This window comes from Balearica regulorum, chromosome 1, assembly GCF_011004875.1.
Source record: "Balearica regulorum gibbericeps isolate bBalReg1 chromosome 1, bBalReg1.pri, whole genome shotgun sequence".
Classification (NCBI taxonomy): domain Eukaryota; kingdom Metazoa; phylum Chordata; class Aves; order Gruiformes; family Gruidae; genus Balearica; species Balearica regulorum.
In genome coordinates, this window is record NC_046184.1 from 14,091,154 (window position 1) to 14,116,686 (window position 25,533).

Genomic DNA, 25,533 nt, shown 5'->3' on the forward strand with positions numbered 1-25,533 from the left:
TATTTTTCAAAATATTTTGAGTCAAAGATTATCTGCAACTGCAGTTGAACATTCTCATCTTTATAAAAAAAGTCTACAAAAGCAGTATCATACACAGTTTTATGAAAGCTTCCTGTTGAGTAGCAGCCTTACAGCCTGCTTTTCGGGGAGAGCTTTACTCCTTTTCTCTAACTGGAGCATCATTGGAATAAGTGCTTCTGTTGAGTTAGCCCCCATAAAGTTTTAGTCATCAATCCAGTGTTAATTCAAAATGAAGTGGAATACATACAAACATCATTGTAAAAGAACCTGAAGGAAGTTTCATGGATGAACATAAAACATACTAGAAAACACTTCACACTAAAACAAGACTGCTAAAACTTCCTGAACACCGCATCATAAAGTAAAAGGTGTTAGATGTAAAGGCTGGAAAACAAGTTTTCCACCTTGTACCATTTTTCTAAACTGTGTGCTTCATCGTTCTAAGTTAATCTACCCATTCTGCTCTTAGTAAAAATACTACTCTCTCCTCTTTTTGTAATTCAATAGACACTTTATTTTCAGTAGGCAACTTTACAAATAGCTAAAACTGCAGGAAAAATGTGACCTTGAAAATACAACCTGTCTATGCCCTGATCAATACAGGGTAAATATACGTGTATCTACTTTACCTACATAGGTAGTTTAACTCATCAGGACTACAATTAAGGCAGAAATAGAAGCTGGCATGATTCCTAGTCAGAACCCTGACAATCACAGCATTGACACTGAACTTCCCTTTCTCCTTCCCACTGCTCCAGAAACACTTCATTTTGTAATAAGCAAATTACATTATGATCACTTAATGTTTTGCCACTTTTTTGTAGATTTAATTTTTTTCTGTTCTGTGTTTAACAAAAATAAACGCTAGGTCAGACACGAAGAATTCACCAATCCCACCTTTCTCTTCTGACAAGAACTTAGACTAATCTGTTCTAGTGTATCCAATACATGTGTTTTTTTAAGCTAGCAACGGAGATGCCTAGGTATCCCCCTCCATGTACTCCAACCCGAGTTTGTCAAATACCATTTTTTGATAATTAAAGTTGATCTCTCATCCTTTGCTTTGACAGCTGACAGAAACAAGTGACCATTTTCCCCTTTTCTAAAAATATACAAAAGCTTGTGACAGTGTTGTCTTGGTCATCTTTTTCTGGTCTAGAAAGACCTATTTTTAAGTGCTTTCTTCAGAGAATAATCCTATTGAGACGTTTTGAAATCATGCAAGACTCTCCAAAGTATCTTCACATAAGTGTGCCTAATTTTTTAATCCTCCACCCCCCACTTCAGATGGAATCTTACCAGCACCAAGCAAAGCAGAAATCACTGTTTTACATACAAATGCTGTGAATTAATAGATCCAAACCAAAATGTATGATGTTACTGACATTCAGTCTCTAATCTTGTAAGTCAGTACTTCTCTGCTACATGGCTGTTTATCTAGGTTATTCTGTATTTTAGTTTCATTCTTTCTTTCTAAAGTAAGAACTTTCTAAAGTTCTAAAGAATTTTACACAATAGTCTATCGATGACTTTGAAAACTAAGAAACAAAAAACAAAACCAAAACCAAAAACCCAACCAATTTTAACCATGTCTTTCAAAGTACTCAAAACATCCTGCAGCTTGGTATCCTCCAGAATATTATGTAATAATGTACATAATAATGACCATATAATGTACATTACGTTACCCAAATCATTACTGAAGCTATTGTGTAAATAAGAGGCCCAACAGAGACTTCATCTGAAATATCCTCCCAAAATCAACACTGAACAAAGGAGTAGTTTTAAACCAGTTTTGAACACGTTCTGGTGAATACATCTAGACCATACTAGAATTGCCTTTTCAAATAAATCTTTATGTTTGTCAGATATGAATCCCACCAAAGGAATATAAGCTGCTTTTTCTTCCATACAAGTGTAATCCTCTGTTCCAGAACCCTTCCTCAGCATGAACTCAGACTCATCTGTGCCTCCTTGTGCTGTTCTTTGTTGGTATTAAGATCTATAAGACTTCAAGGACTTCTCACTATAAATTTTTAAAAGATAACTGTCAACAGTTAAAAGATTACTTCAGTTTGCTCCTAGCATGAAATCTCATTAACTAGTTTTAATTAGTTGCCAGAAGTTGGTGTCTTTAAATTTTTTTTTATTTATCTTCATGGAGTATGAACATAAAATGTAATGCACAGCAAGAGCAAAAAAATACATGTATCCCGTAGACCAAAACAAATCATGAACAAAAAAATGATTTGCCAATGAATTATGAAGGCGAACAACCATCCTTTTTATTGGCAACAATAGGCTTTAATTCTGTAAATTAGCATGGCAAATTTGATAGGGATACATTTAGCCAAGTTTTACAATACTGAACAGTGTTGTAATCTCTCATTCAACTTTAAAATTGTAGGGAAGCTATAAGAAAAAATACCACAGCCCTTGCTTAAGACTTTTCACTTTAAAAACAAACTAATAGGCTGAATCAATGCAAAGACAAGCGCCATTAAGGGTTTCTTCCATTTCACGTACTGCATTTGACAAGAAAGTTATTTTAGACATATTCAGGCCCAACTTAAAAATCTTGACAAAACAATGAAAGTGCACAGATATTCTGGCCAGCAGTAAGTTTTACACATCAATGATGCAATACTAAATTATCTCTCTAAAAGGCACGTTTCTTTAGATCACTGTAAAATTCAGCTTTTGTGGTTCGTCAGTATATGAAAATGTAGAAGCATTCAGTAAAATAATTATTTTACTGTGCTTGTGCTTTAACTAGACAGCTGTATTGGAAGACTCCACCCCACAAAACATACAGTGAAGCTATCCAGGTACAGGGCATAACCTGGAGATTAATGGCTGACAAGTGGGAGATGACATTCTAACAATGACTAATTCAAGTCAGCCATTAATTCTAAGAATATGTCCTGTGCTGAGGTTATTATTGCTGTTGCAGATAAGATGAAGAGTTTTTTTAAAAAAAACCAATAATTTATCAGTGGTGTACATAAAAGTTGAAACTGCAAGTTATTCCCAGACAGTATGTTATATATTAACCAGGTTTTAGATCACCTCTCAAAATTTATAAACAATATAACTAGTAAAATTCATCATGAAATCAGTATGCAAGTTTTAGTTCTGAAACTGACAAACCTGGCATCTAAAAATCCAATTCACTCAAAAAAAAAAAAATCTACTTTGTAAGTACATCGTGTTAATATTTGTAACATTAATTGCTAGTTCAAATCAAATGAGGCTTACAGGGAACTGCTACTGTTTCATTATTCAAACCCATCATTTGTACTCAAGTCCCGTGATTCTCCATGGTTTAAGACAAAGAAGTCGTCTTTTTTCAAGCCGTATCTTTCAAGAGCTTCATTCAGTTTAACTGGAGGATCCAAGTAATACTGGAAAAATAAGAATAATTATGAGGGAAAATATACCACTACAGCATTTGGGGGAAAGAAAGAATATCATTGTCCTAAACAAGAAATGGTTTACATTTTAAACATTATTATTATTACATTTTAAAAATTATTATTAAACATTGGGCAATGTGGTCTAGTTGAGGGTGTCCCTGCCTGCAGCAGGGGGGTTGGAACTAGATGATCTTTAAGGTCCCTTCCAACCCAAACCATTCTATGATTCTATGATTACCTAAAAAGGAGGGTAGGTATTTGTCAAATTAAACTGTTTGGTTTCATTTTCAGTTTTTAAACGACAAGAATGCTGATTTGTATAGTTGTAGAGTAACTAGCAAGGCACAACCTATCATCCAAAATTCAGTCGTCTTCCATGTGTTGACCTAGATCCCTTGGAGGCAGAGCTAGGTGAGGAGGAAGCGTTAGTAGCTCAGCAGGTGGCGCTTTCTCTCGCGTAGTAAATCAGAGTCATCAGCTTTACTGTTCAAAAACTAGCGCCGCTTCGATGAGGTCCCCCCTGAGGTTACTTCATTGTATTTGTTACACTTCAGAAAAGGCATCATGAGGGAGAAATCATCCATTTTTTGTGCTGCAAAATACACAGCATTTGTACTGTGGGCACTAGTGACACAGCTCATTAGAAGCATTGTGGATAGAAAATGTTATATCCGAGTTATATCAGGTGAACATAGCTAACATCATCAGGACTTGAGTTATAAGTGATACAAAGATGCAGTTGAAAAACAGCTACTAGACAAGGTGCATCAAAGTCGATGTATATACTTCCCTTTCACTGCATTTTTAGTCACTGTTAAGGTACCTGGGTAACCTCCTTATTCGAGCTGGGGACATGGGGAGGGGGGATTAAAAAAATAAAAAAACAAACACCAACTCAGAATAACTCAGTTTTTCATATTCTTGCTGGTATTTAACTATGAATTAACCATTAAAATATTACTAAATTTATTTCCTAGACAGACATGATTAATAAATACTGTATTGACTCACAGGCGTGCAATTCTTACTGTCTCCAAGTGATGCACCGCTGAGTTTACTTTTATTACTGCATATGCGTCTCCACCTTTCAGGTTCCTCTGCTTTTGGATATCAGAAATCCTCCATATTTGTTGCAATAACTCTGTACTTTCAAATTAATCTTAACCACGGAATAATTTTATGTAATTGGTTATGAAAAGCTAAGCATTGCTTTTAACTGCAATACATATAGTAACGACTTTTCACTCATATAACGTTTACATTTTAAGTATACATTTACAGATACATAGGTTAAATGGCAAGAGCAAAGCTTCATTAATGACTGCGTACTGAGGAAATCTGAGCTCACATAAAGCGTTGAAATTTACCTCATTTGCTAAAGCAAAGGTCCCCCAATGAATGGCTACAGACTTCTTTGCTTGAACATCAATATGGATTCTTACTGCTTCTTCAGGATCCACATGCTGGTATTTCATGAACCACCTACCAAAACACAAAGTCATTCTTTTGTGTCATCTAATTCAGTGCAAGATTTCTTCTTTATTTTCAATGGGTAAGTTGCAAAGAATTTAAAAAAAAAATCTGAGCTCACATAATCAAAAAAATTATGGAGCATGTACGTCTGAACGACATACAGAACACTCAAAATCAACAAGCTGGAATATACCAAGATACACGCAAAATAGCAGTTGATGTATTTCACTCCCCTTTTCAAACATTTTTTTCTTATATATACTAAGGACATATTACTGGTGCCTCAAGGCATTAAGGCCATAGATTTAAATCCATCCCTGAAAAAATTTCATGCTAGTGCCACACACCAAAAAGCGTGTGCTTCAGAAGACAGCCTAAGGGAACAGTGGTAAAGCAGAAGAGAGAACCTGGCAATTCTTAAAAGATACGGATTTTTACCACGTTATCCTGATTCCTATCTTCCTTTCCCAGCCCATACATGCTCTGCTTCCAGCATTGTATCAGCATTATCATCTAAAAGTTTAGATTCCTCATCATAAGTAAAATACAGATGCCTAAACATGCAGATCTTTCACACTCTATAAAGGATTCATCTTTATCTCCAGATAAGATGCAAAACCAGTGTAAAGACTGAAGCAAGAGAAAAATGCAGCAAATTGCATGCATCTAAATGGGTTGGATTAAGTGATGCTATTTCAGAAAGAAAGTCACAAAGTAATTCCAGATTTTTACTCAACGTTTTTCATGGAAAAAAGTCAGCTGATTCATCCTTGCTGTGCATAAGACTGAAGAAAAAAAACTCTCCAAGAGCATCACACATACACAGACAAGCATCCTGGACATTTCAGCTCCATCTTCTGATTGCTTTTTTTTTTTTTGGTCACTCAGCAATTTCCTTCTTTGGCTTCTATATTCTGTTGTAAAATCTTAATAAAGTATACCTACAGTTTTTACTTCTGGGTGTATTTTTTTGTCATCAGTATATAATTTCATTTATGTATTTTGATCAAACTTTGATTTTCATACCTTGGCTCATAAGCTCCAATGGGGATGGCTGCAAGATCAAAAGGTCCAAACCTTTTACCTATCTGTTCAAAAGCGACACAATATCCAGTATCTCCTGAAAAGAAAAACCTGTTCCAAGGTCCCAAGACAGACCAGCTGCCCCAAAGAACCTTGTTATCATCTGTCGCAGTCCTTTTGCACCAATGTTGAGAAGGGGTGAAGACAAAAGTTACTGCATCGTGACCAGGGACGCAGTTCTCTTCCCACCAATCCAATTCAATCACATTCTCACAACCACATCTCTGCATCCAGTCCAAGAGCCCCAGAGGCACAAACCAGCGCAGCTCACTCCCGAAGCGTTCATTTAAACTCGTTACAGTGTTGTAGTCCAAATGATCATAATGGGTGTGGCTGATCATGACTGCATCTATTCTGGGGAGCTGCTCTACTGTGCATGGAGGTCCTCGGAAGCGCTTGGGACCCATCAGCTGAGTAGGGGAAGCTCGCTGGCTGAAGATTGGGTCAGTGAGAAATACGAGTTCATCCATTTCCACCATAACTGAGGCATGTCCCAACCATGTGACTCGCATACCAGTTCCTGTCTTCCCAGCAAGTTCCGGCTTTTGAACAAAGTAAGGTTTTAACACTGGAAGCTCTTTATCGAGTTCCTAGCAAAAAAAAGGACACAATATGCATGAGAGACTTCAGAATGTATTTGGCCATGGAACAAAAACTGCATACAAGGCACAAATCGTTACAGTCAAAACTTGCATTTTGTTTATATTTTTAGGCAAACAGAGAACTGCAACACAAAACAGATTCCTCCTTAATGACCATTTTCCCAGCTACTTCCTCCTAATTTCATCTCAGGTTTTTGTAACATTTTCACTTCTCTGTCAAGAGAGAAGAGAGAGCTCGAGAGTACCCCATCAGGCCAGGACAGCCCCTAACAGAGAGTCTGAAAGCATTGCAGTGAAAGCACTGCAAGGCACTAACACTCTGGGAAGGCTTTGCAATCGGTTGGCCTTCCCGACTGGGAAAAGAATACATATACACACACACACCCCTGTTACTGTAACAAATGCTCAAGTTTAGCTTGTGCAACTAAATGATGCATCCTCTAAGTCCTAGCACAAATAAGTCACAAACCCACAGGTGAAAGAACGCCATGTTCCCTATAGCATTCCACAAAAGCTGTTCTATTAGCCTTTAGCAGACACTCACTCTCCACATTAAGTACAGAAGCAGCACATGGAGGTTACCCTCACTTGGCTAATGTCAGCTTTTACCATTCTCTCTTTCCATCCTGCCAATAATTCAATGAACATTCATAAAACACAAACTAAAACTCAGATTCATTTTTAAGATGGTTCTTTAGGCACTTAGCTATGCTTCTCATGATGTTTTATTGAAGCCTTCTAGGTAATTAAAGTTTAATTATTACTGAATAAATCACTATACTGATCTCCCTGTATGTTCAGGATGTAGTCCCATGAATGACTTCAACCTAAATCCATATTCCTGTGTGAAAAGTTATGGAAACCTTCCCCAACCTGCCCTCTTGTTCCAGCCTCAATGTTTATGCAGTCGCCACTCAAGTCTGACAGGTCAGAGAGCTGATCCAGCTGAACATGAATCCAGAGGAAGAAAATACTTGATCAGTTTCCAAATTTCACTCTATGTGCAGCCTCAAGAGGCCAGTTGGCACAAAGGAGGCCATGGCTGTACATTATCTACTGAAACTCATCACTAAACCACTGCTCATTCTCTCATTTTGAACAGGAGTTACATTCGTCACTGTAGTGTGATTGAGATGCTTATGCAGAAGCTTTATTTGTAATAAATAGTTTTCCTATAAAAACCCCAACCAAACAATAAGTCTCGGAGTTCCTGACCATCTCCAGCTCTGCCACAGCGTGGCTAAGGCTCTCCTCACAAACAGTTCTGGTCTGAATTCCTCAAGTTACTTGAGAAGAATTTTCCTATGTTAGGCACCTTCTACAGACTCCCGACCCTCTTATCTCCCTGGTAATCACAGATGTCCCAGCACTTCTGGTTCCTAGCCAGAGTCTCCCTGTCAGGGTTGCGGCTCTCATCCTCTCGGTCTAGGACAACAGATTAGTACTATGGGGGAGCTTACACAGAGCTGACCTCCCACTGCCTTAAAAGCCCAGCTGATGCTGTGACAGTTTAGGAGCCTAGGATTTCGCTTGCTAAAACAGTCCTGACAGCTTCTGGAAAGTTACTTTCTCCACAATATTTTATTGATTTGGAAGGCATATGTTGGGGAAAAAACAAACATACACCTCCCACCCCTCTGCAATTCTACTTTAAGTAATAAAATATTCATGAAATTGCTTTTTCTGAGTGCTAATGGCCAAGACATGTCTACAGAAAAAGCTTCATTACTGTCTCCAGGAATGAGAAATAGATAACCTTCTATAAAGCTGCATATAAGGTTAGTACAATACAATCACTTAATTCATACAAGAATAAACAAAGTATTAGACTGAGACAAACTGGTGCTTCTCCAAGAAAGAAACATCACTTTCTTATCTCTGTTGCATTCTAAGTACGTGGGAATGACACTCACAGGAGAAATCTGAACCACAGAGAGCGTTATGTTGTGACAATTAAAAAAAAAAAGAGTAGAAGAGCCACAGAACTAATATCATACTCAAAAATGGAAATCAGGACAACCCACCAAATTACACATGGTTAAGGCAACAAACCAGATTATATCAAGGAAATTAAACTCAGATATGGAATTCAATAATTAATCGCCATAATGCAATTTAGGCCAGTAAGTAAATTTTTATGGAAAATGTTCTTTTTAAGTAGTTGTTTTTAAAGGTAAACTACAAATTATTCAGAGAACTCTAAATGAATCAACTTCATTTTTGCTGACATTTGACACAAACTACTTTTTAAAATGAGTATCATGCAATATTAACAAACAATACTAAATGGATAAAGAACTGGCTAATTGGCAGATGTGAATGTGAATCTCTCTTCTGTAACTGGGCCTTAAGCATACTGTACTGGTTTTGGCTGGGATAGAGTTAATTTTTTTTATAGTAGCTAGCACAGGGCTATGTTTTGGATTTGTGACCAAAACAGCGTTGATAATAGACTGATGTTTTAGCTATTGCTGAGCAGTGCTTACACAGTGTCACAGCCAGTAGGCTGGGGGTGCATGAGAAGCTGGGAGGGGACACAGCTGGGACAGCTGACCCAGACTCACCGGAGGGATGTCCCATACCATATGACGTCATGCTCAGCATATAAAGCTGGGGGAAGAAGGAAGAAGAGGACGTTCGGAGTGACGGCATTTATCTTCCCAAGTCACCATTACGTGTGATGGAGCCCTGCTTTCCTGGAGATGGCTGAACATCTGCCTGCCCATGGGAAGTGGGGAATGAATTCCTTGTCTTGCTTTGCTTGTGCACACGGCTTTTGCTTTACCTATTAAACTGTCTTTATCTCAATCCACAAGTTTTCTCACTCTTGCCTTTCCTATCCTCTCCCTCATCCTGTCATGGGGGGAGTGAGCAAGTGAGCAGCTGTGTAGGGCTGAGCTGCCGGCTGGCATTAAACCACAACACGTTTGTGCTATTAAAGACTTTACAGGGTTGTCACTAGGACCGACACTATTAAATATTTTGAACAGTTGATTTAAAGGTAAAACTAATGACTATAAAAGGCACACAGACAGGAAGATTGATAAATAAAGGGTAGCACAGTTCAAACGACTAGTATCCTAACCTACTTAAATGAAATCCTGTGAACAAAAACTCAAGGCAAACCAAGAGCACAAAGGCCACGTAACTTGGAAAGCACTGACTATGTATGGGATCTACAGGTTTGTGATACACAGGCATCTGATCCAAATCAGTGATTCCTTGGGGGACGAAATCAGAAATCAGGCATTATTTTGAGTTATCACAGCAAATCACACAGGGTAACAGCTAAAGAAATTACTTCTCAATGCATTGGTTTGGGGCTTTTTGTGGGGTTTTTTTGGTGGGTTTGGTTTTTGTTTTTATTAGTATCTTACAAAAGAATACCAAAATCCCCAAAATTACCTTTAAAAGCAATAAGGACTCCTTACTCAACTCATACGATTTCAAACTAAAACAAATACTATTGGCAGTATACATCATATGAAATTCTTAAAACTCATACAACAGGATAAAACAACATAATGAATGAAATACATAATCTTATGGAAGCTTTATCCTGCTATAGTACATTTTCTTCTATGTCAGACTAACCAGAAACATGTTAATACTATGAGATTTATAACAGATCTTTGAAATATGGCATTAATCTCAAATCAGCTACCAACAGAAGCAAAATGTGCCCAATACTGTCTTGTCTTCACTAGAGTAATATAAAAATTTCTCCTGCTGTGCCCCTTCCCCCTCTCATGTTCTCTTTCCCTCCTAATGCAAATTAAGAAGAAACACATGACTGGCTTTGGTAAGACTAGCTAATTAGCTTAGGATTTTTGGCACTTAGTACATACTGGAATACCACTGGATTTTACAGAAATAAGAACAATCTAAATTGTTGATCCAACAGCTAATAATAAAGATACTCCAACAGCACTGAAAAAAGTTATTAATGAAGCCTGTGATGAAAATACAAGAAGTCTTTTTATTCTGGATAACGATATAGGCTTGTTGTGAAGGCATGATTATAATACATATAGCTTTTACACAGTGAAGCACATATCCTGGATAATATGCCCTTTTTTTTTTTTTAAAACATATGCAAAGCACTTGGTACAGATAAAGTGAACCTGCCCAGCATAGCAGGGTATCACTAGGCACACTCAATGTGAAAATTGAAGGAGGAGTCTGCTCGAAGGACATGCTATCTAGCAGTGTAAATAAAGTATGGAGCCCTTAGTTTGAATTTTAAACAAGCTCAGAAGTGCTTTACAGGTTGATTTAGGTGTGGAGCAAACATAGCTGGAACAAGCATCAAAATGGCTGAGGACTCAAGAAGTATATTTCATTGATGCCTATCTAGGTTTTCCTATTTCTGATTTACTTCACTGAGCTCCTGAATAATTGCAAGCATTTAATTAAAAAATTTTGTATGCAAAGCAATAAAATTAGTCCAAAATGAATCCCAGCTGGGTCAGAGAGATAGCTTTACAACTGGTACAGTACAGATTTCTTTGTAATCATCCCTTATTGCAAGGATAATCTGTAAATTAAAGGGGAGTGCTGCAGTTCTCCACTGCCATCAGAGAGCTGCATATTCTACACTCTGTAGTACACCTTAGCACTGCCTTCTAGGTACTTCAGTCACCAACCAGGTTTCTGACTGGTGCTGGCAAGATACAAAGCCCATTGTACATGTACGGAATGGGGCAGCAAAGGCAACTGAAAATGCCAAGGCGTAAATTTTATACAAATGTGGCTAAAGTATCATAATGCAGCACTCTGTCTAGAAAGCTGAGCGCACTAAGGCACAACCGCTGTCACTACTACAAGGTGTAGATAATGTCTAGAAGCAGGACACCAAATTTAAAACAGTAAATTCTTGGAAGGGGTCCCAAGACCAAAATAGGTTTGCTGTGCTTCTTTCTGTAATGAAATTATTATAGAACAATTACAGGCAAGATTATTGCTCCCTTAAACATGCTTTGTGCCACATATCCTTAAAGAAATCCCCAAACCTCTGACCATCACGTGTTAATAAGTAACATGGCTTTCTTGTCCATAAAGCTGATCAAATTCCTTCCCTCACAGGTAATTAACATATGAGAAAAAGTGTAAGCTCTTTGCTAAATACTGACTGTGAAATTTATAGCTTATGCATACCTTCTTGGATGCTTAAAGGCATTATTAACATCTGTTTGTTCAAAAATGTTTTTCCTGGTTGCGCACCCTTCAGCACAGCTTTTCCAAAGTGCAGTCAACACATGAGAAAATACACCGAGAAGTGATCCTAACTGTCAAAACCGTAGCCATTGTAACACTTCTTGTGGCCACAAAGATAACCTGTGGCTTTCCCATATCCGTTACTCTTTGTGGAAAACAAGCTTCTCTCAGAGGTTGCTTCCCCCACCTCCTTTATATACAATATCTGACAGAAGCAATACACCAAGAACAAATAATGGTGTTTCCCAGTAAACTGGCACTGTGCCTTTAATATTTCAGTACAAATACTTGCTCAGGTTAGTTTTAAGGTATGCATTTTTTTCTCCTGGTGTACTGAAATAGAAAAGCACAGATTTGCAAATACTTCCGTAAGTGACTACAACTATTTAGTACATTTTTATGAAAAAGATGTAACATGTGTAGTAAATGGCAGTCTGAGGAAAAAAAAAAAAAGGCAAAATTTTTAAAATGAGATATGCCACGGCTATTTCATCCAATATGAATAATGTTAGTAGCATGCTTCATAAGTCAACACCTGTTAAAAAGGAAAGAGTGTAATTGTAGTTTATGACTGAGCTGGAGGGCCATTTTTGTTGGTTTTGCAAATATAAACCGAGCTAGACAAATCAAAGGGTGTAGAACTAACAGAAAGGAGAAAAAAATTAAAGAAAGTGATAATCCACCTTTTGAAAAGAATAAAGTGGTTATAAAAATCAGAAAAGCAACACTTAGAAAAGTCTCAACAGATGCCTAGTAAGTATTAGTTAGAAACCGTCCTATATTTTATTGTTTAGAGCAGAGGTAAAAGCAGTCTAAATTGAGAACAGAAAACATGCAAGTATTTACCTGCTTTGAGCATGGCACGTTGCTGTTGTTTTTTTCCATGAGGGACCATTTCAAAATATTTGGCAAGGTTGGTGATTTCCATGTTGGCCATGGGTTGACAAATTTCCCATCTTTGCCCCTCTTTGATTTAGTTACATCCTCTTCTAATCTGTAGTCCAGCCTGAAGCTTTTCCTGGAAGTCCTGGAAGAATCACTGCCCCTGGAACCTCGACCTGAATTCTGACGTTTCCTCACCACTTCTTTAGGGTACTGGTTACAGGCTGTCAAGGGCTGCTCTTCATCCATTTGCTTATCCATATCTTTCTGAGGAGAACTAAAATAAATTTTAAATTAATGAATCTTTTCTTGGACTAACATCAACAATAATAAGATTGAATGTTCTCACATGCATTAGAAACAAGCCTACCCTTCTTGTTTTATGATCTACTGTATTTTTTCCTCAACAAAATATGCTTTTAAAAGAGTTGCTATTACACAAAAGACTTCAAAAACATGCTGTGGCAAGTAGACATGAGATCTCTTTGTAGTTCAGGCAGAATTTTACTCCACGGTATGCACAGCTTCAGATACTAACACTATTATCTACCAACTGCAAAAGTGAGGGGGAAGTGTTCCTTAATTTACATTTTGGAAGAATACTAAATTTCTCCTGAAACTTATGACATTTAATGTCTATGTGATACAATCCTGCAAACCTGTCCAAGAGGCACTGGACCTATACAGTACCTTAGGATTTGCCTATATAGTGACTTTGTTTTGTAGTAAGAGCAGCAATCTCATGGATTGCAATCTCAAGATGCACATACATGCAAGAAAAAGACATTTGGTCCTATTTCCTATTTTGTCTAAAACAAAGGAAAAGCTTATTGTAATAACACTAAAAGTAACTGTTTCAAACTTTGATAGAAATTTAACTGAACTCACTAGAGAAAGGCCACAGAAGATCGGAATATCTCAAATAAATCACGGCTGCAATGTCTGTTCTTTATTCCATTGTGAAATGTAAAAAAAGTGAGAAAATAACTGAGAAAAGCTTATTTCTGTAAAGTCACAAATCTAGGGCATTTCTTAAAAACCTGAGAACTCAGTAATCAGAGTCTTTTATTCCAAACTGCACTTAAGTGTTGCAGAGTTTAGAAATATGGAGTCCTATTGAGCTCATTATATCCAATGTAGAAAAACCACAGACGATTTGAATGGTTTGGATTGGAAGGCACCTCAAAGATCATTTAGTTCCAACCCCCCTGCCGTGGGCGGGGACACCCTCCACTAGACTAGGCTGATGAAAGCCCCATCTAACCTGGCCTTCAACACTTCCAGGGATGGGGCATCCACAGCTTCTCTGGGCAACCTGTTCCAGTGCCTCACCACCCTCACAGGGAAGAATTTCTTCCTAATATCCAGTCTAAATCTACCCTTCTTCAGCTCAAGGTCATTACCCCTTGTCCTATCACTCCATGCCCTTGTAAACAGTCCCTCTCCAGCTTTCCTGTAGGCCCCTTCAGGTACTGGAAGGCTGCTATAAGGTCTCCCCAGAGCCTGCTCTTCTCCAGGCAAACAAGCCCAACTCTTTCAGCCTGTCTTCACAGGAGAGGTGCTCCAGCCCTCTGATCAGCTTTGTGGCCTTCTCTGGACTTGCTCCAACAGCTCCATGTCCTTCTTATGTTGGGGCCCCCAGAGCTGGACGCAGTACTCCAGGTGGGGTCTCACGAGAGCTGAGCAGAGGGGGAGAATCCCCTCCCTCAACCTGCTGGTCATGCCTCTTTTGATGCAGCCCAGGACACGGTTGGCTTTCTGGGCTGCAAGCGCACACTGCCGGCTCATGTTGAGCTTCTCATCAACAAACACCCCCAAGTCCTTCTCCTCAGGGCTGCTCTCAATCCATTATAGATATATATATAGAGAGAGAGAGACAAATATCCATATTTTATTTTAAAAGTTGCTGAAGCAATTCAGTTGATGTTAAATGCTTCAGTTTCTATATTTACTTTCAACATTTCAGTTGAAAGTAAATATACTGTTTTAAATATACTGTTTTTTAAAAAATAGGTTGCTATTTTAAAGAGTGCCCATCTTTCTGGTACTTACAAACTCTACCTGATAAAAACCAGAAGATGACCAATAATGAACAGACAGCACGAAATACTGCTTAGGTGCATGAATAATTTTTAATAGCAAATTGTGACATTTATCCTATGGAAAACTCTCCACCATGTTTTAGACTATCTACTATTTCATTAACTCAGATACTCAGTATGTATAACTCACTGTTATACATAAGTTCGTAAGTTCATAATTACAGGGGGGAAAAAAATATTGTCACTGCAACATTACAGCTAGGATTTTAGACACACATAAGAAGTATTATCAAATTGAACCCAAATGCATTTACGGGTGATGCTCTAATTTCAAATGCAGAGCCCATCCCTGCCATTTCATCAGCAACCGATTACTAAACAGAAAGTGTAGTGTCAGTTGCAAAGATATGACAATTGATAAATATGACAAAATTTTCTTAACAAAATAACCATTACTTTGCCATACAGTAGAGATCAAATATCAACACATCAAAATTCACTTCTGATAAAGAAGCATGAACAATGTTCAGAAAACATAGCTGATATAATTTTTTTATAAATAGTACCCTTGGTCATAATCTTGTTTTAATGTAATTGCTTTGTAGTCTAGTTTTCCTGTAGATTTACTGAAACCACTCCATTTATGTATTTTCTATTTAGCAATAATTCACTACATCTGCATCATAATTTTAATTTAACTATTGATAGTCCTAGGCTTTTTTTCTCTATTCCACTAAATATTTACTGGAATCAGCCTTCAATGGAACAGCCACTCAGCTGCCTCTATCCCATTTTAAGCAGACCTAAATGGTAACAAAAAGAATGAGTGCCTCAAAAAGGCAGACAGAATATGCAAAAAATTGTAATGGATTTTTTAACTGTCACTTTAAAAGTTTTTTTGGGTTTTGGTTTGAGGTTTTTTTTTTTTTGCATTCCTCAAAGAGCATTTTCAATGCCAAGTCAGATTATTAATTTAGCAAAGCATGCAGACACAGCATAAAACATCTAGTCTTCCAGAAACCATCATGAAAACAAATCACAAAAGTTTAATCAGATAGGTACTTAATTCCAGGAAATTCTTCTGTTAACATCTCAGATGTGTGATTTTTAAATATATATAACTACTGTAATTATTGTTCCTACAAGACATTTTATATTAGAGACTAGAGTGCCTAAGGTTTTATTTTTAAGCTCTTGTTTATCTATTCACTCATCTCTAAAATAGGTGAATTCTACTTTTGCTTAAATTTTCATATGAACCTTTGATCTTATTCTGAAAGTATAAGCCTTTAGGGGAAGTAGGGATCAACTATGATGATTAAACAAAGACAATGCCAAAGCATTTAAGGCACTGCAGGTATCTGTCTGCCAACATATTTTCCACATGATGCACATACATTACTTTCATTAGTATTCCACAAGCAACTGAAGGGAGAAGAGACCTCAGTGCTCACAGAATACTTTAAATCCTTTTACATGCATAAGAACGGGACACATTTACAAACAATTAACTGATGAAGTATTCCTGATGAACTGTAGATTCCTTTGAAGTATCAATCTTACCAGTTCATTTCCTTTTCATTTCAACAGGTAAAACATATCCTAGAATATTCATGGAATGCAGTAAAAGTAGTCCATTTTTTCTTATTACCAAAATGGTAGACCATCATTTCTTGAAAGTCATTAACTTAAAATAAAACTCAACCAGTTATTAGTCTAAGGAGATTCTTACCCTTTTGCAAAAGACAGTCTCTCCAGACAAGGAGATTTGGCAGGTATATTTTAAATAGTAGAAAAAAATCCAACCAGAAATGAGCTGATTTTTCATCCAGCTTTACTGAATTCTTCCCCAAGAAAAATAATAGTTTGGCACTCAAGAAATAAATTTAAACACTGAATTGCCAGCCAAATTATGAGTGATAGAGACACCAAAATCAAACTGGAGTACAGTTGTGCTCACTTGCGAGGGGCTGGGGGAAGGGGTCATGGCTTTGGTGAATGTTTGTTATTAGAAGATTTCTTTTGGAACCTTACATTTTCCACACTTTTAAACAAAGAGAAAAACTATTATTCTACTTGAAAGCATTAAAATGCTTTCCTAACAAATGGAACTCAAACTTCAGGATGAGATGACTCACCGCCAAACAAGGGCAGGTGGATTGCCACCATCTGTAAGAGGGGCTCAGGCAACATGCAATGCAACCACCCTCTCCATGCTCAGAGATACTTTACTGTTTCACCTGAATTCAGAAAAGGAAACGGACCAAGACACACAAACTACTAAAGGAGACCATTAGTTATGCCAAATCCATGAGGCTAGAAGGTACTTTAGACAGAGGGGAGGAACACCACTGTAGGATGAATAGGACGAAGCCTAACATGAATCAAACGCAGAGCTCACACAACTGGTTTTCCAGCACCATATACTAAGGGGCCCCTAGTAATCCACAAAGCAAGACGGAAGTTGTAGATCAGGCAGGACATGGCATGGAAAACCCATGTCTTACATCCCAGTAAACAGGCTTACACCTGTAAACAAGATACAGCTCTCAGGACAACAAGTTTGGGGTCAACTGTTTATTTTAGCACTGCTTATATAACTGAAAACTTGGATACAAATATTTTTGTTTGGAGTCTTCTGTTTATTTAGGAAAATAATTAAAAGTTTAGTTAAACATTTAAATACTTTCTGTTCCAAAAGCAGGTTGGATATAAGATATATTAACATTACAAGAAGCACTCTGACATTATTTTTTTTAAATGGTCTTTTAAACACAGCAGAGCTTCAAGCCAAAATATTTTAACTTTATTTGAAGAAGAAATGCATTGACATAAAATCTATTGTGTGTCTTCACCTTTCCCATCCAGTCTCCTCTAACATCCACTACTCCATAACTGAAATGGATGTAGTTCTCCCTACTAAGCATACAGCCATGCACAGACATGCTACTAACTGTGAAGTCTGCCAGAACAGATTTATCCTTCTTTTCTACACACAAATCCATAAGCCAGAAAGTTTAAGAAAGAGTTATTATGAAGCTATGGCTTATTGGAAACCAACAACATCCACAAAACTTTACATGTACCTTGCAAACATTCCATACCTTTCCAAATAGCCTTAATTTTGTCTATTTTGAAGCAACAAGTTTGGTTCATTTCTAATCACTGTGTCTCTGTACAGACTACATCCAGAACTAGGCTGCACTAAACATGAACTAAAAAGGGCAGCACACAATTCCAGCAAACTCACAGCACTGTAGCCTTACCGAACCAAGAATCTGAGTTTTCTGCAAGCCATATACTGCTACACAACTTGGAAGTTTTCTTTCAGCACACATTTTTTATGACTGCCAAAAGCACACTTTTTGGCTTGAAACTTAAAAAAAGCCCCACCAGCATTTCAGCTAAAAGGTAAGGTATTTGCAAACACTAGGGAGCATATAAGTAATTTTTTGAAAAAAGGCTCCCACACGCACAGCTATCAAACAACTGCCAGCTAAGTTTTGGCTGTGCTTTTATTTTTCCTTCAGGTCTGAAATTGTCTGCTTTAATTAATGAACAGTTTGAGACTGGAAAATTCTGAATGCATTTAAACTTTTATTGTGCAGTACTTCAGGCTGTTCACCATACTGCTCTAGCCTTATAAAAGCAAGAACCTGAGCTTTCTGCAAACTGTATACTGCTATGCAACTTGGAAGTTTTCTTTCACTATACATATTTTTTTATGACTGCAACAGCAGTTGCAACAGCAATTATTCCAGATGCTCTTGGTCTTAGGATCTCTCACAAAGAAGATCTCTCAAGCTTACAACTAGCTTATCTATAAACACTATTATTTGAGATTTCCTATTAAAAGTTGCAAGCAAGAACAAGCACGTGCACAAATTGTCATTCACATTATTTGATATTTTAACAGCCAGCTTGGGATTCTGTGTGATGTCCTATTTCTGTATTTTCCAAACATCGACTACACAAAAACCCCAAGCTAGTACAGCCTTCTTCCAGTCTTGAATGCACCCATTTCACAGCATAGCGATAGGTTGCCAGCCCAGTTCTTCTCTGTTCTCAACAGATCTGTAAGTATCCTAACTCCACAGTGAAATTGTGTACTGTTCAAGAAAGATGAATAACTGAGTTGATAACAGAACCAGAAATAGGTCTCTCTGTAAACAGCCTCATATAATTAGGCTGAATCCATTGCCATTCTTATCTATTTTTGAGGATCAACAGTAAAACAAAGCAAAGTTTTATTTAGACATAACAGAGAAAAAACTGTAGTTACAAATAAAACAAATGTGAAGCTCTACCCATGGTCATCTGTTGTTAGGCATATTCTTACAATAGCTGTACTACTTAAGCAGCCAGCACCATGAGCCAACCCATTTCTGCCCTCATTATTCCCCCAGGCTTGCCGAAACAAACATTTGTGTCCACATCGTGAATTAATTTCAAGAAACTGATGTAGCTGATAGTCACTTCTTACCTTCCCATGCTAGAGAAGCACTTAATTTTCACCTGCATTACTGTGCAACCTTGCAAGTGTTTATACCAACAAACTGGCTAGGGCAGGGAAGGGTGAGAACAGGAATATACTGTTGTAAACAAAAACTACTTATGCCAGTGCTGCTATAAAAAAGTAATTCATTAAATGCCCTCCATTTAGACTTCACTCAGTGTAGCTCAGTTACATACACCACCAAGTTATCAACGATTCCCCCTACCCTTAAAATATTTCAATCTATTCCCTATCCAAGGTTTCACATTTAGTACTGATGCTGCTTAAACTCTCTGGCTGCCTCCTCTGAGAGCGATGTTTCATATTATAACCAAGCAAATTAAATTCCCACCTACCACCCCAACGGCAGCCCACTCCCGTTACTACGCATTCTGACCTCTACTTCGCTAGCATTCATTAGGGGAACTAAACCAACAGAAAGTTATTCATAGCAATTATGAGTGCCTATCAGCTACACCCTTACATGCCTCGGGATACAAATGCAAATAGGCTTTAGAGTCAGGTCCATCAGCAGTACCTGGAGCCAGCTATTTCTCAACGCTGGGTTAAATCTAATCAGCTATAGGCATTGTATCAACTACATAAAGATGACTCTTCCTGGAACTGAGACAATAGATAACTCTTTTCCCTTTGTTTCCAGGTGCCCTAGCTGCCTGTCCCTGCCCAATATGAGCACTTTGTAGTCCCCAACCATGCTATTTTACTGTATTTAATATTACAGAAGTTCTGTTACATGCACGTTCTGTTTAGGTTTTGATCCCTGATTTGACAGTAGTTGTCCATAAGGGCCACACATACTAAACAGAGATGACAGACCCAGTACCCAATTTCTTTAGCTATACAGGCCTATTAATAAGTTATTTCCCTCTCTACCCTCATCTTTTACTGCAGTCTTGAATCAAGGTATCCAGAAGTTGGCAGGTGGCCATCACATTTAAAAGAGCAGCCAAGACTATTATTACTATTAAGCACAAGAGCAGATTCTGTGCTATTGCTGAAGCAGTCACCAAAGGAAAGCAGGAGTCAGTTTTCCCTACACCAGAACAGAAAGTGCTTTAGCTTGTTCTTCCTAAACAACTAATTTCACATGACTACTTAATGTATAGAGAAGAATGTTGGAAACAGAGGAGCTGGAATTAAAGTTTTCTTACCTGCTCTGCAGGACTCAGGCTGACAATATACAGAAGCAAGGTTTGTGCATTACAGCTGCGTTATGGTACACCAGACAATAACTGGATCACAAATCAAATGCAGACAATTTTTAAAATCAACAGAAAAATAAGAGAAGATAGCACATGCACACAGCTGGGCAGATAAACTGTGGATTCCAACAGCAATGATAATCTCCACGGATTGCCCTTCACACTCGTACAGAGTTCTGTACAATATAATAAAGCTTTTTTTTTCTGGACCCCAACTTTAGTGTTCTGGCACCAGCTCCAGTCCTGTAAATATTGATGGAAATAAGTGATGGAAATTAGTTTCCGTTGGTCTACTGATGGGAGTACAGTTAATAACAGATGCAACCATCTCCAGGATGGGACTTACTGTTAGATAAAAGAACCAAACGTTAAAGTTTTGCATTTATAAACACACTTTAGCCACTCCCATGCATTAACAGCTTATGCATCTTGGGTTTAGTATTTTAAGTTATTATGTAATGTTGAAGCTGTTAACACAGGCTTTTCTTAACTAAAATGAAGTTTTAAAATACTACATGCTTGCGCTCCATCACGAGGATAAAGGTTTCATGTCTAACATGTCAATTAGGTATCACTAAAAATAAATACTACTACACATAATGAAACTAAGGCTCCACTTGAAAATACTTTAGTAGAAATCTGATTTCCTTTGTAGCACATGGCCACAGAGGCAAGGTAAGAACTGTTTTCATAATCATGAAATCATGTTAAAACCTTGATCCATAGGATCCATGTGGCAAAGCAGGATCTCAAGCAGTCCATTTATAATCAACTCTGACGCTTTTATGTCTGCAACTGCGCAATTGCTATCTCCACCTCATGTGCTAAGCCTTTTAATTTTCTTTTTCCTTTTCTCTCTGTGCCAGAAAGGAACAAACTCCTATGCAAACTTTCTCTAGACTCACATCAAGAATAATCCTTCAAAACCCTATAAAACCCCAGTTGTCCAGGAAGTGCAGCAACGCCCAAGCACTAAACTAGTTTTTATTTTTAAGTTAATACAGTCATACAATTTTGTCTATATACATATTTAAATGCTTGTCTATTTGATTCCCTCTCTTCAGCTCAAAGTCTGAGTACATAGGACTCCAAGTTATTTCTCTGCAATATAAAAATATTTCCCTAAATTCTTTCTAAATCTCAGATTTCAACATAAACTCAGCTTTTGCTCGTCCCAACAACATTCTTTCTCCCTCTGTGTATGTATATACACACACCACATAGATATGAGAATTTTGTAGAACTATTTATAACATTTGACCTCAAATGTATTGAAATTCAAACAAATAATTTCCAGATTAGTTAAGATAAAGAAACTAAAAGTTCTTAATCAAAAAATGTGTTTTTCTTGAATGCAACGGTTCAAAGACCATCTTTCACACGAGTTGAGCTAGAAGGTCATCAGCCTTTCCAAATACAGATCCAAAACAGTTTTGGAGATCCAAAACTTCATACCGGAAAGCCAGAAAGCACGTGTGATACAGCACCCCCATGGTTCTTTAACTGCAACACAGCCATTGAAAGAAATTACAAGTGGTAGAACACCAGACACAGCAAAACACAAATACCCAAGGAAACTGGAAAAGTCACAACACGTTAACATTTTTCATGACAACCCTTCTTCCTATATATAACCAGCCTTCTACTCTATCCCTACAACTCTAGATTATGATGTCTCTTCACATATTCTAAATGAAATGCAAAGTGCTTTAGTTGTTAGACAACAACAAAAGTGTTAATATTAAAGTTGTTTGGTTTGTTTTGTGGTTGTTTAGGGTTTCTTCCCTTATGGAAGAGTCAAGGCACATTTCCAACACAAATGTGAGCCATGTAGTAATTTTCAAGACACCATTCTAAATATGTAGGTGTTTTAAGGAGACAAAGTGGTTTATATAAACACACCTAAATAGACACACATAAACAACTTGTTATTGCCACAATCTCATTATCAGAGAAACAGCTGAACTTCACTGAAACCCTCTCTCAAAAACCAGTCCACAGCATGGGAGATTTCCACCCAAACAACTGAAAGTTTTTCCAAATATTATAAGCAATGAAAATGGAAATCTTACCACAAGCCTCACTCAGCAGACAGTAGCACTACCAGTTCCAACCATGGTAACAGGTCTTACACAAGAAAAATCTCTCGATATGCATCTTGATATACATTCCTTACCGTTTGACTTTTCACTTGCACATCATCTTATCAAACCTTGTTTTTCCACAGTAGGGACACAATAGCAGCAAAGTGTTTTCACAGTGTCACTTGGTAATGCCCAATTCTCTTTGCTGAACAGCTTTGTAAGGTTCATCTGCTTGCGTGTAGTTGTACACTATTCAAACCCAAATCATCCCTTCTTTATACAGCTGCTAAATAGTAAGATATTACATGCAAACAGTAAATAACATGTAACTTCTCTCCCAGATTTTTCTAAGAATATTCAAACCAAGTTTGAAGAATATTCAAACCAAGTTTGAAGTCTTGTTTACCGAAAAATCCTTTTTACTCAAAGCTACATGTAGACACAAGATGACCAAGTGATTTACCATGGTCCTGGCTCCGTATCTATTAGAAGTAGATTCTGATTACAGTGCTAGCCAGCATACTGCAAGCTACATCCTTATAGCAATTGACTGAAAAAAATTAAAGTGAGATCAGGAAGGGATTTATAGATGTGACCAAATGAAAAAAATATTTCACAGCTGGTGTTACATAGAAAGATACTAATTAATATAGCAGCATTAGCATTTTTCTCATCACAGACAAAACAGTTGCTGTCCCATTTGCTGAAAAGAAGCTATTTCTGAATGAAGAATTAGCAGGTTTGGTTCAATCTTGAGCTTATAAAGGCTGAGGACATAGCAGATTTCTGCTGAGGTAATTCCTCAAATCTACCTAGTTAATACAAGTGAAGAAAATAATAATAATATTGGATTGCTTCCTTCTTAAAAGGCTGCAGATCTCTTGATTTGGACCAACCTGAAGCCAAATTAACTGTTATTTGTATTTGAGCAGTTTCACTATCGTCTCTTACTTCCTCCTCTCCCGAAGGTGTCCTCTCCGTCACAGCAAGTGAATCAGACTAGGCTTTCCACTCGCCAGGTATCCAAATTCCCATTATCTTTTTATAATAGGTATTTCAATTTCAGATCATTTCAAGCATTTCTAAAGCAACTGTTGCAATAATTCTTGCATTAATAAGACAAAAGCCTTATTTCTTCTTGTTTTCCTGAAAGTGTTACTTATAAAATTAATCAGGCTTTCTACTTTATTAACTGATAAAGCTGCTACTATGAATTAAAGACCACATGATTCTTTTCAAGGGTCTTTTGCCAGAAAACAGAAGTGATTTTTTGTCACTTTTTGATGTCACTTTAGTCAGTGTAGTGTTTTCTTTTGAAAACCAAAGAAAAAATGCTTAAGTTCCGTTAAAACTGAAAACTTGCTTCACAATCGCCATTTAGCAAATAGAAGAGCAAGAAATCATAATCATCACTAGAAAAACCATTTCTGCAGAAGTTTAATACGAACTGCATGCCATCAAGACATTCAACAAATACCTTCCCTAAATCCTTACTAGAGATAATTGCCGAACATTGAGATTATTTGACTGAACTAATTACATTTAATGACTTTGTTAATATCTTCCACTTCGCATTCACATTATACCACGCAAGAAAAATGCTCGCGATAAACATCGGTTCGTGTCTCCTCTTCAAATGAAAACATTCACTAAACCGTCAATACCACGAAGCGTATTTTTTATAGGCGATTATGTAACTTGTTTCTTTCCGAGCGCTACTGCAGCATATTTTACTGTCAATTTACAGGAAAGGAAAGCATTGCCGCTGCGAGGGCGGGGACGGGGGAAGTAGGACTTTTTCATCCAGGTTTTTCTTTCATCGCTGTGAAAAGGGTCTGCCGGTCCCAAGTGTTTCTGGAGCTGGCGCTAATCGCGATTTGTCACCGCGGCACCTTTCGGGGGCGACCCCGGGCAGGGGCAGTCCGAGTCCTGCGCTGCGCCAACACCGACGCCGCAGCCTGCACCTACCTCAGGGGCCGAGACAGCGCAGGAGAAAGCCAGGTTACACAACTCCTCTCCGGCCAGGAGCCAGGGCTCGGCGGTCCCAGGCACCTCGCCTACCGCCTAACTTTTCTGAGCGGACGCCCACACTCGCTCTGCCCTACTGCTGCCTCGGTGGGGACTCCCCGCCTCGGCCCCGCTCCCCGCAGCTGCTCAGCCCAGTTCCTTCCGCTGTACTCACCCGGGACCCCGCTACCGTATGTTTAGCAAACCCCGCTGCCGCGCTGCTCCGGCTCCCCTCACCCCGGCCGCCAGCCAGGCTCCGAAGGCGGCAGGTCGGGCAGGTGCCTCTCCTCCCGACGGGAACGGGGCGGGAGCCGCCGCTCGCTTCGGTCTCTCCCTTGCCCACAGGAAGGCGCGGGGGCAGCGACCCCCGCCCCCGGAGCGCTGCCTGCCTCCGAAGGACCGCTCACCTCCCAGGCTTCTGCTTCCCCTGAGGAGTTTCATCCTCCTCCTCCTCCTCCTCCATGGTGCCGCTCCACCCCCTCCGTGGCGGCTCCGCGGCTCTCCAGCAGGAGCCGTTGAACGGCTGCGGCTTTCCACCTGACCAGCCTGCCGCTGAGGGCAGCGCGGCGAGCTCCAGGCAGCAGCTCCACAGCGCCCTGCTCCTCACCATGGCGGCGCCACCGCTTTCCCGCGCTCTGCGGGGCCTCGCCGGCCGCTGGGGTACGCCTGTTCCCGGCGGCGGCGGGCCGCCTGGAGGCGCGTTAGCAAGATGGCGGTAGGGGGAGGCTGGCGCTGAGGGAGCTGTGGCGGGGCAGTGTCAGGGCTGCCGGCAGGGCGCTGGAGGCCGGACTGCCCGTCGGCACTGGGGAAAGGGAAGAACTTGGTTCTGCTCCTGTGCGGCTCCGATGTTTGGTAAACGCTCCCCACGGTCCCATTTGGGAGTACGAGCAGGCTCTGACCACCTGGTGGTACGGTGAAAAGTTTCCTAGGCTCAGTTTTCTCAGGAACCTGAAGCAGTGCCGCCATCACCGGGGGTGCACTGGCTCTC

General features: G+C 38.9%; 1 protein-coding gene across 2 annotated transcripts; it reads right to left on the reverse strand.

Moving 5' to 3' along the window:
• Positions 1-2,303: 2,303 nt before the first annotated feature.
• NAPEPLD (N-acyl phosphatidylethanolamine phospholipase D) lies at positions 2,304-25,401 on the reverse strand. Of its 2 annotated transcripts, none has more exons than XM_075776658.1 (5): positions 24,953-25,401; positions 12,659-12,971; positions 5,937-6,583; positions 4,805-4,919; positions 2,304-3,425 (listed from the first exon to the last, which is right to left on the reverse strand). In XM_075776658.1, the coding sequence occupies exons 1-5, from the start codon at positions 25,153-25,155 to the stop codon at positions 3,300-3,302; spliced, it is 1,404 nt and encodes a 467-aa protein (XP_075632773.1). In that variant the 5' UTR covers positions 25,156-25,401; the 3' UTR covers positions 2,304-3,299. The 2 variants fall into 2 exon arrangements, with proteins under 2 accessions (XP_075632773.1, XP_075632850.1); XM_075776735.1 differs by lacking the exon at positions 24,953-25,401 and adding an exon at positions 24,507-24,579.
• Between the last annotated feature and the right edge of the window lie 132 nt (positions 25,402-25,533).

What these genes read in the sequence shown, in the direction of transcription:
- NAPEPLD (XM_075776658.1), bottom strand. Translation starts at nt 25,155, where the DNA reads ATGGTGAGGAGCAGGGCGCTGTGGAGCTGCTGCCTGGAGCTCGCCGCG. An exon ending in GGGAAGCAGAAGCCTGGGAG is followed by an intron (nt 12,972 to 24,952) that starts GTGAGCGGTCCT and finishes AATTTATTTTAG; the next exon opens with TTCTCCTCAGAAAGATATGG. An exon ending in ACGTGCCATGCTCAAAGCAG is followed by an intron (nt 6,584 to 12,658) that starts GTAAATACTTGC and finishes TTTTTTTGCTAG; the next exon opens with GAACTCGATAAAGAGCTTCC.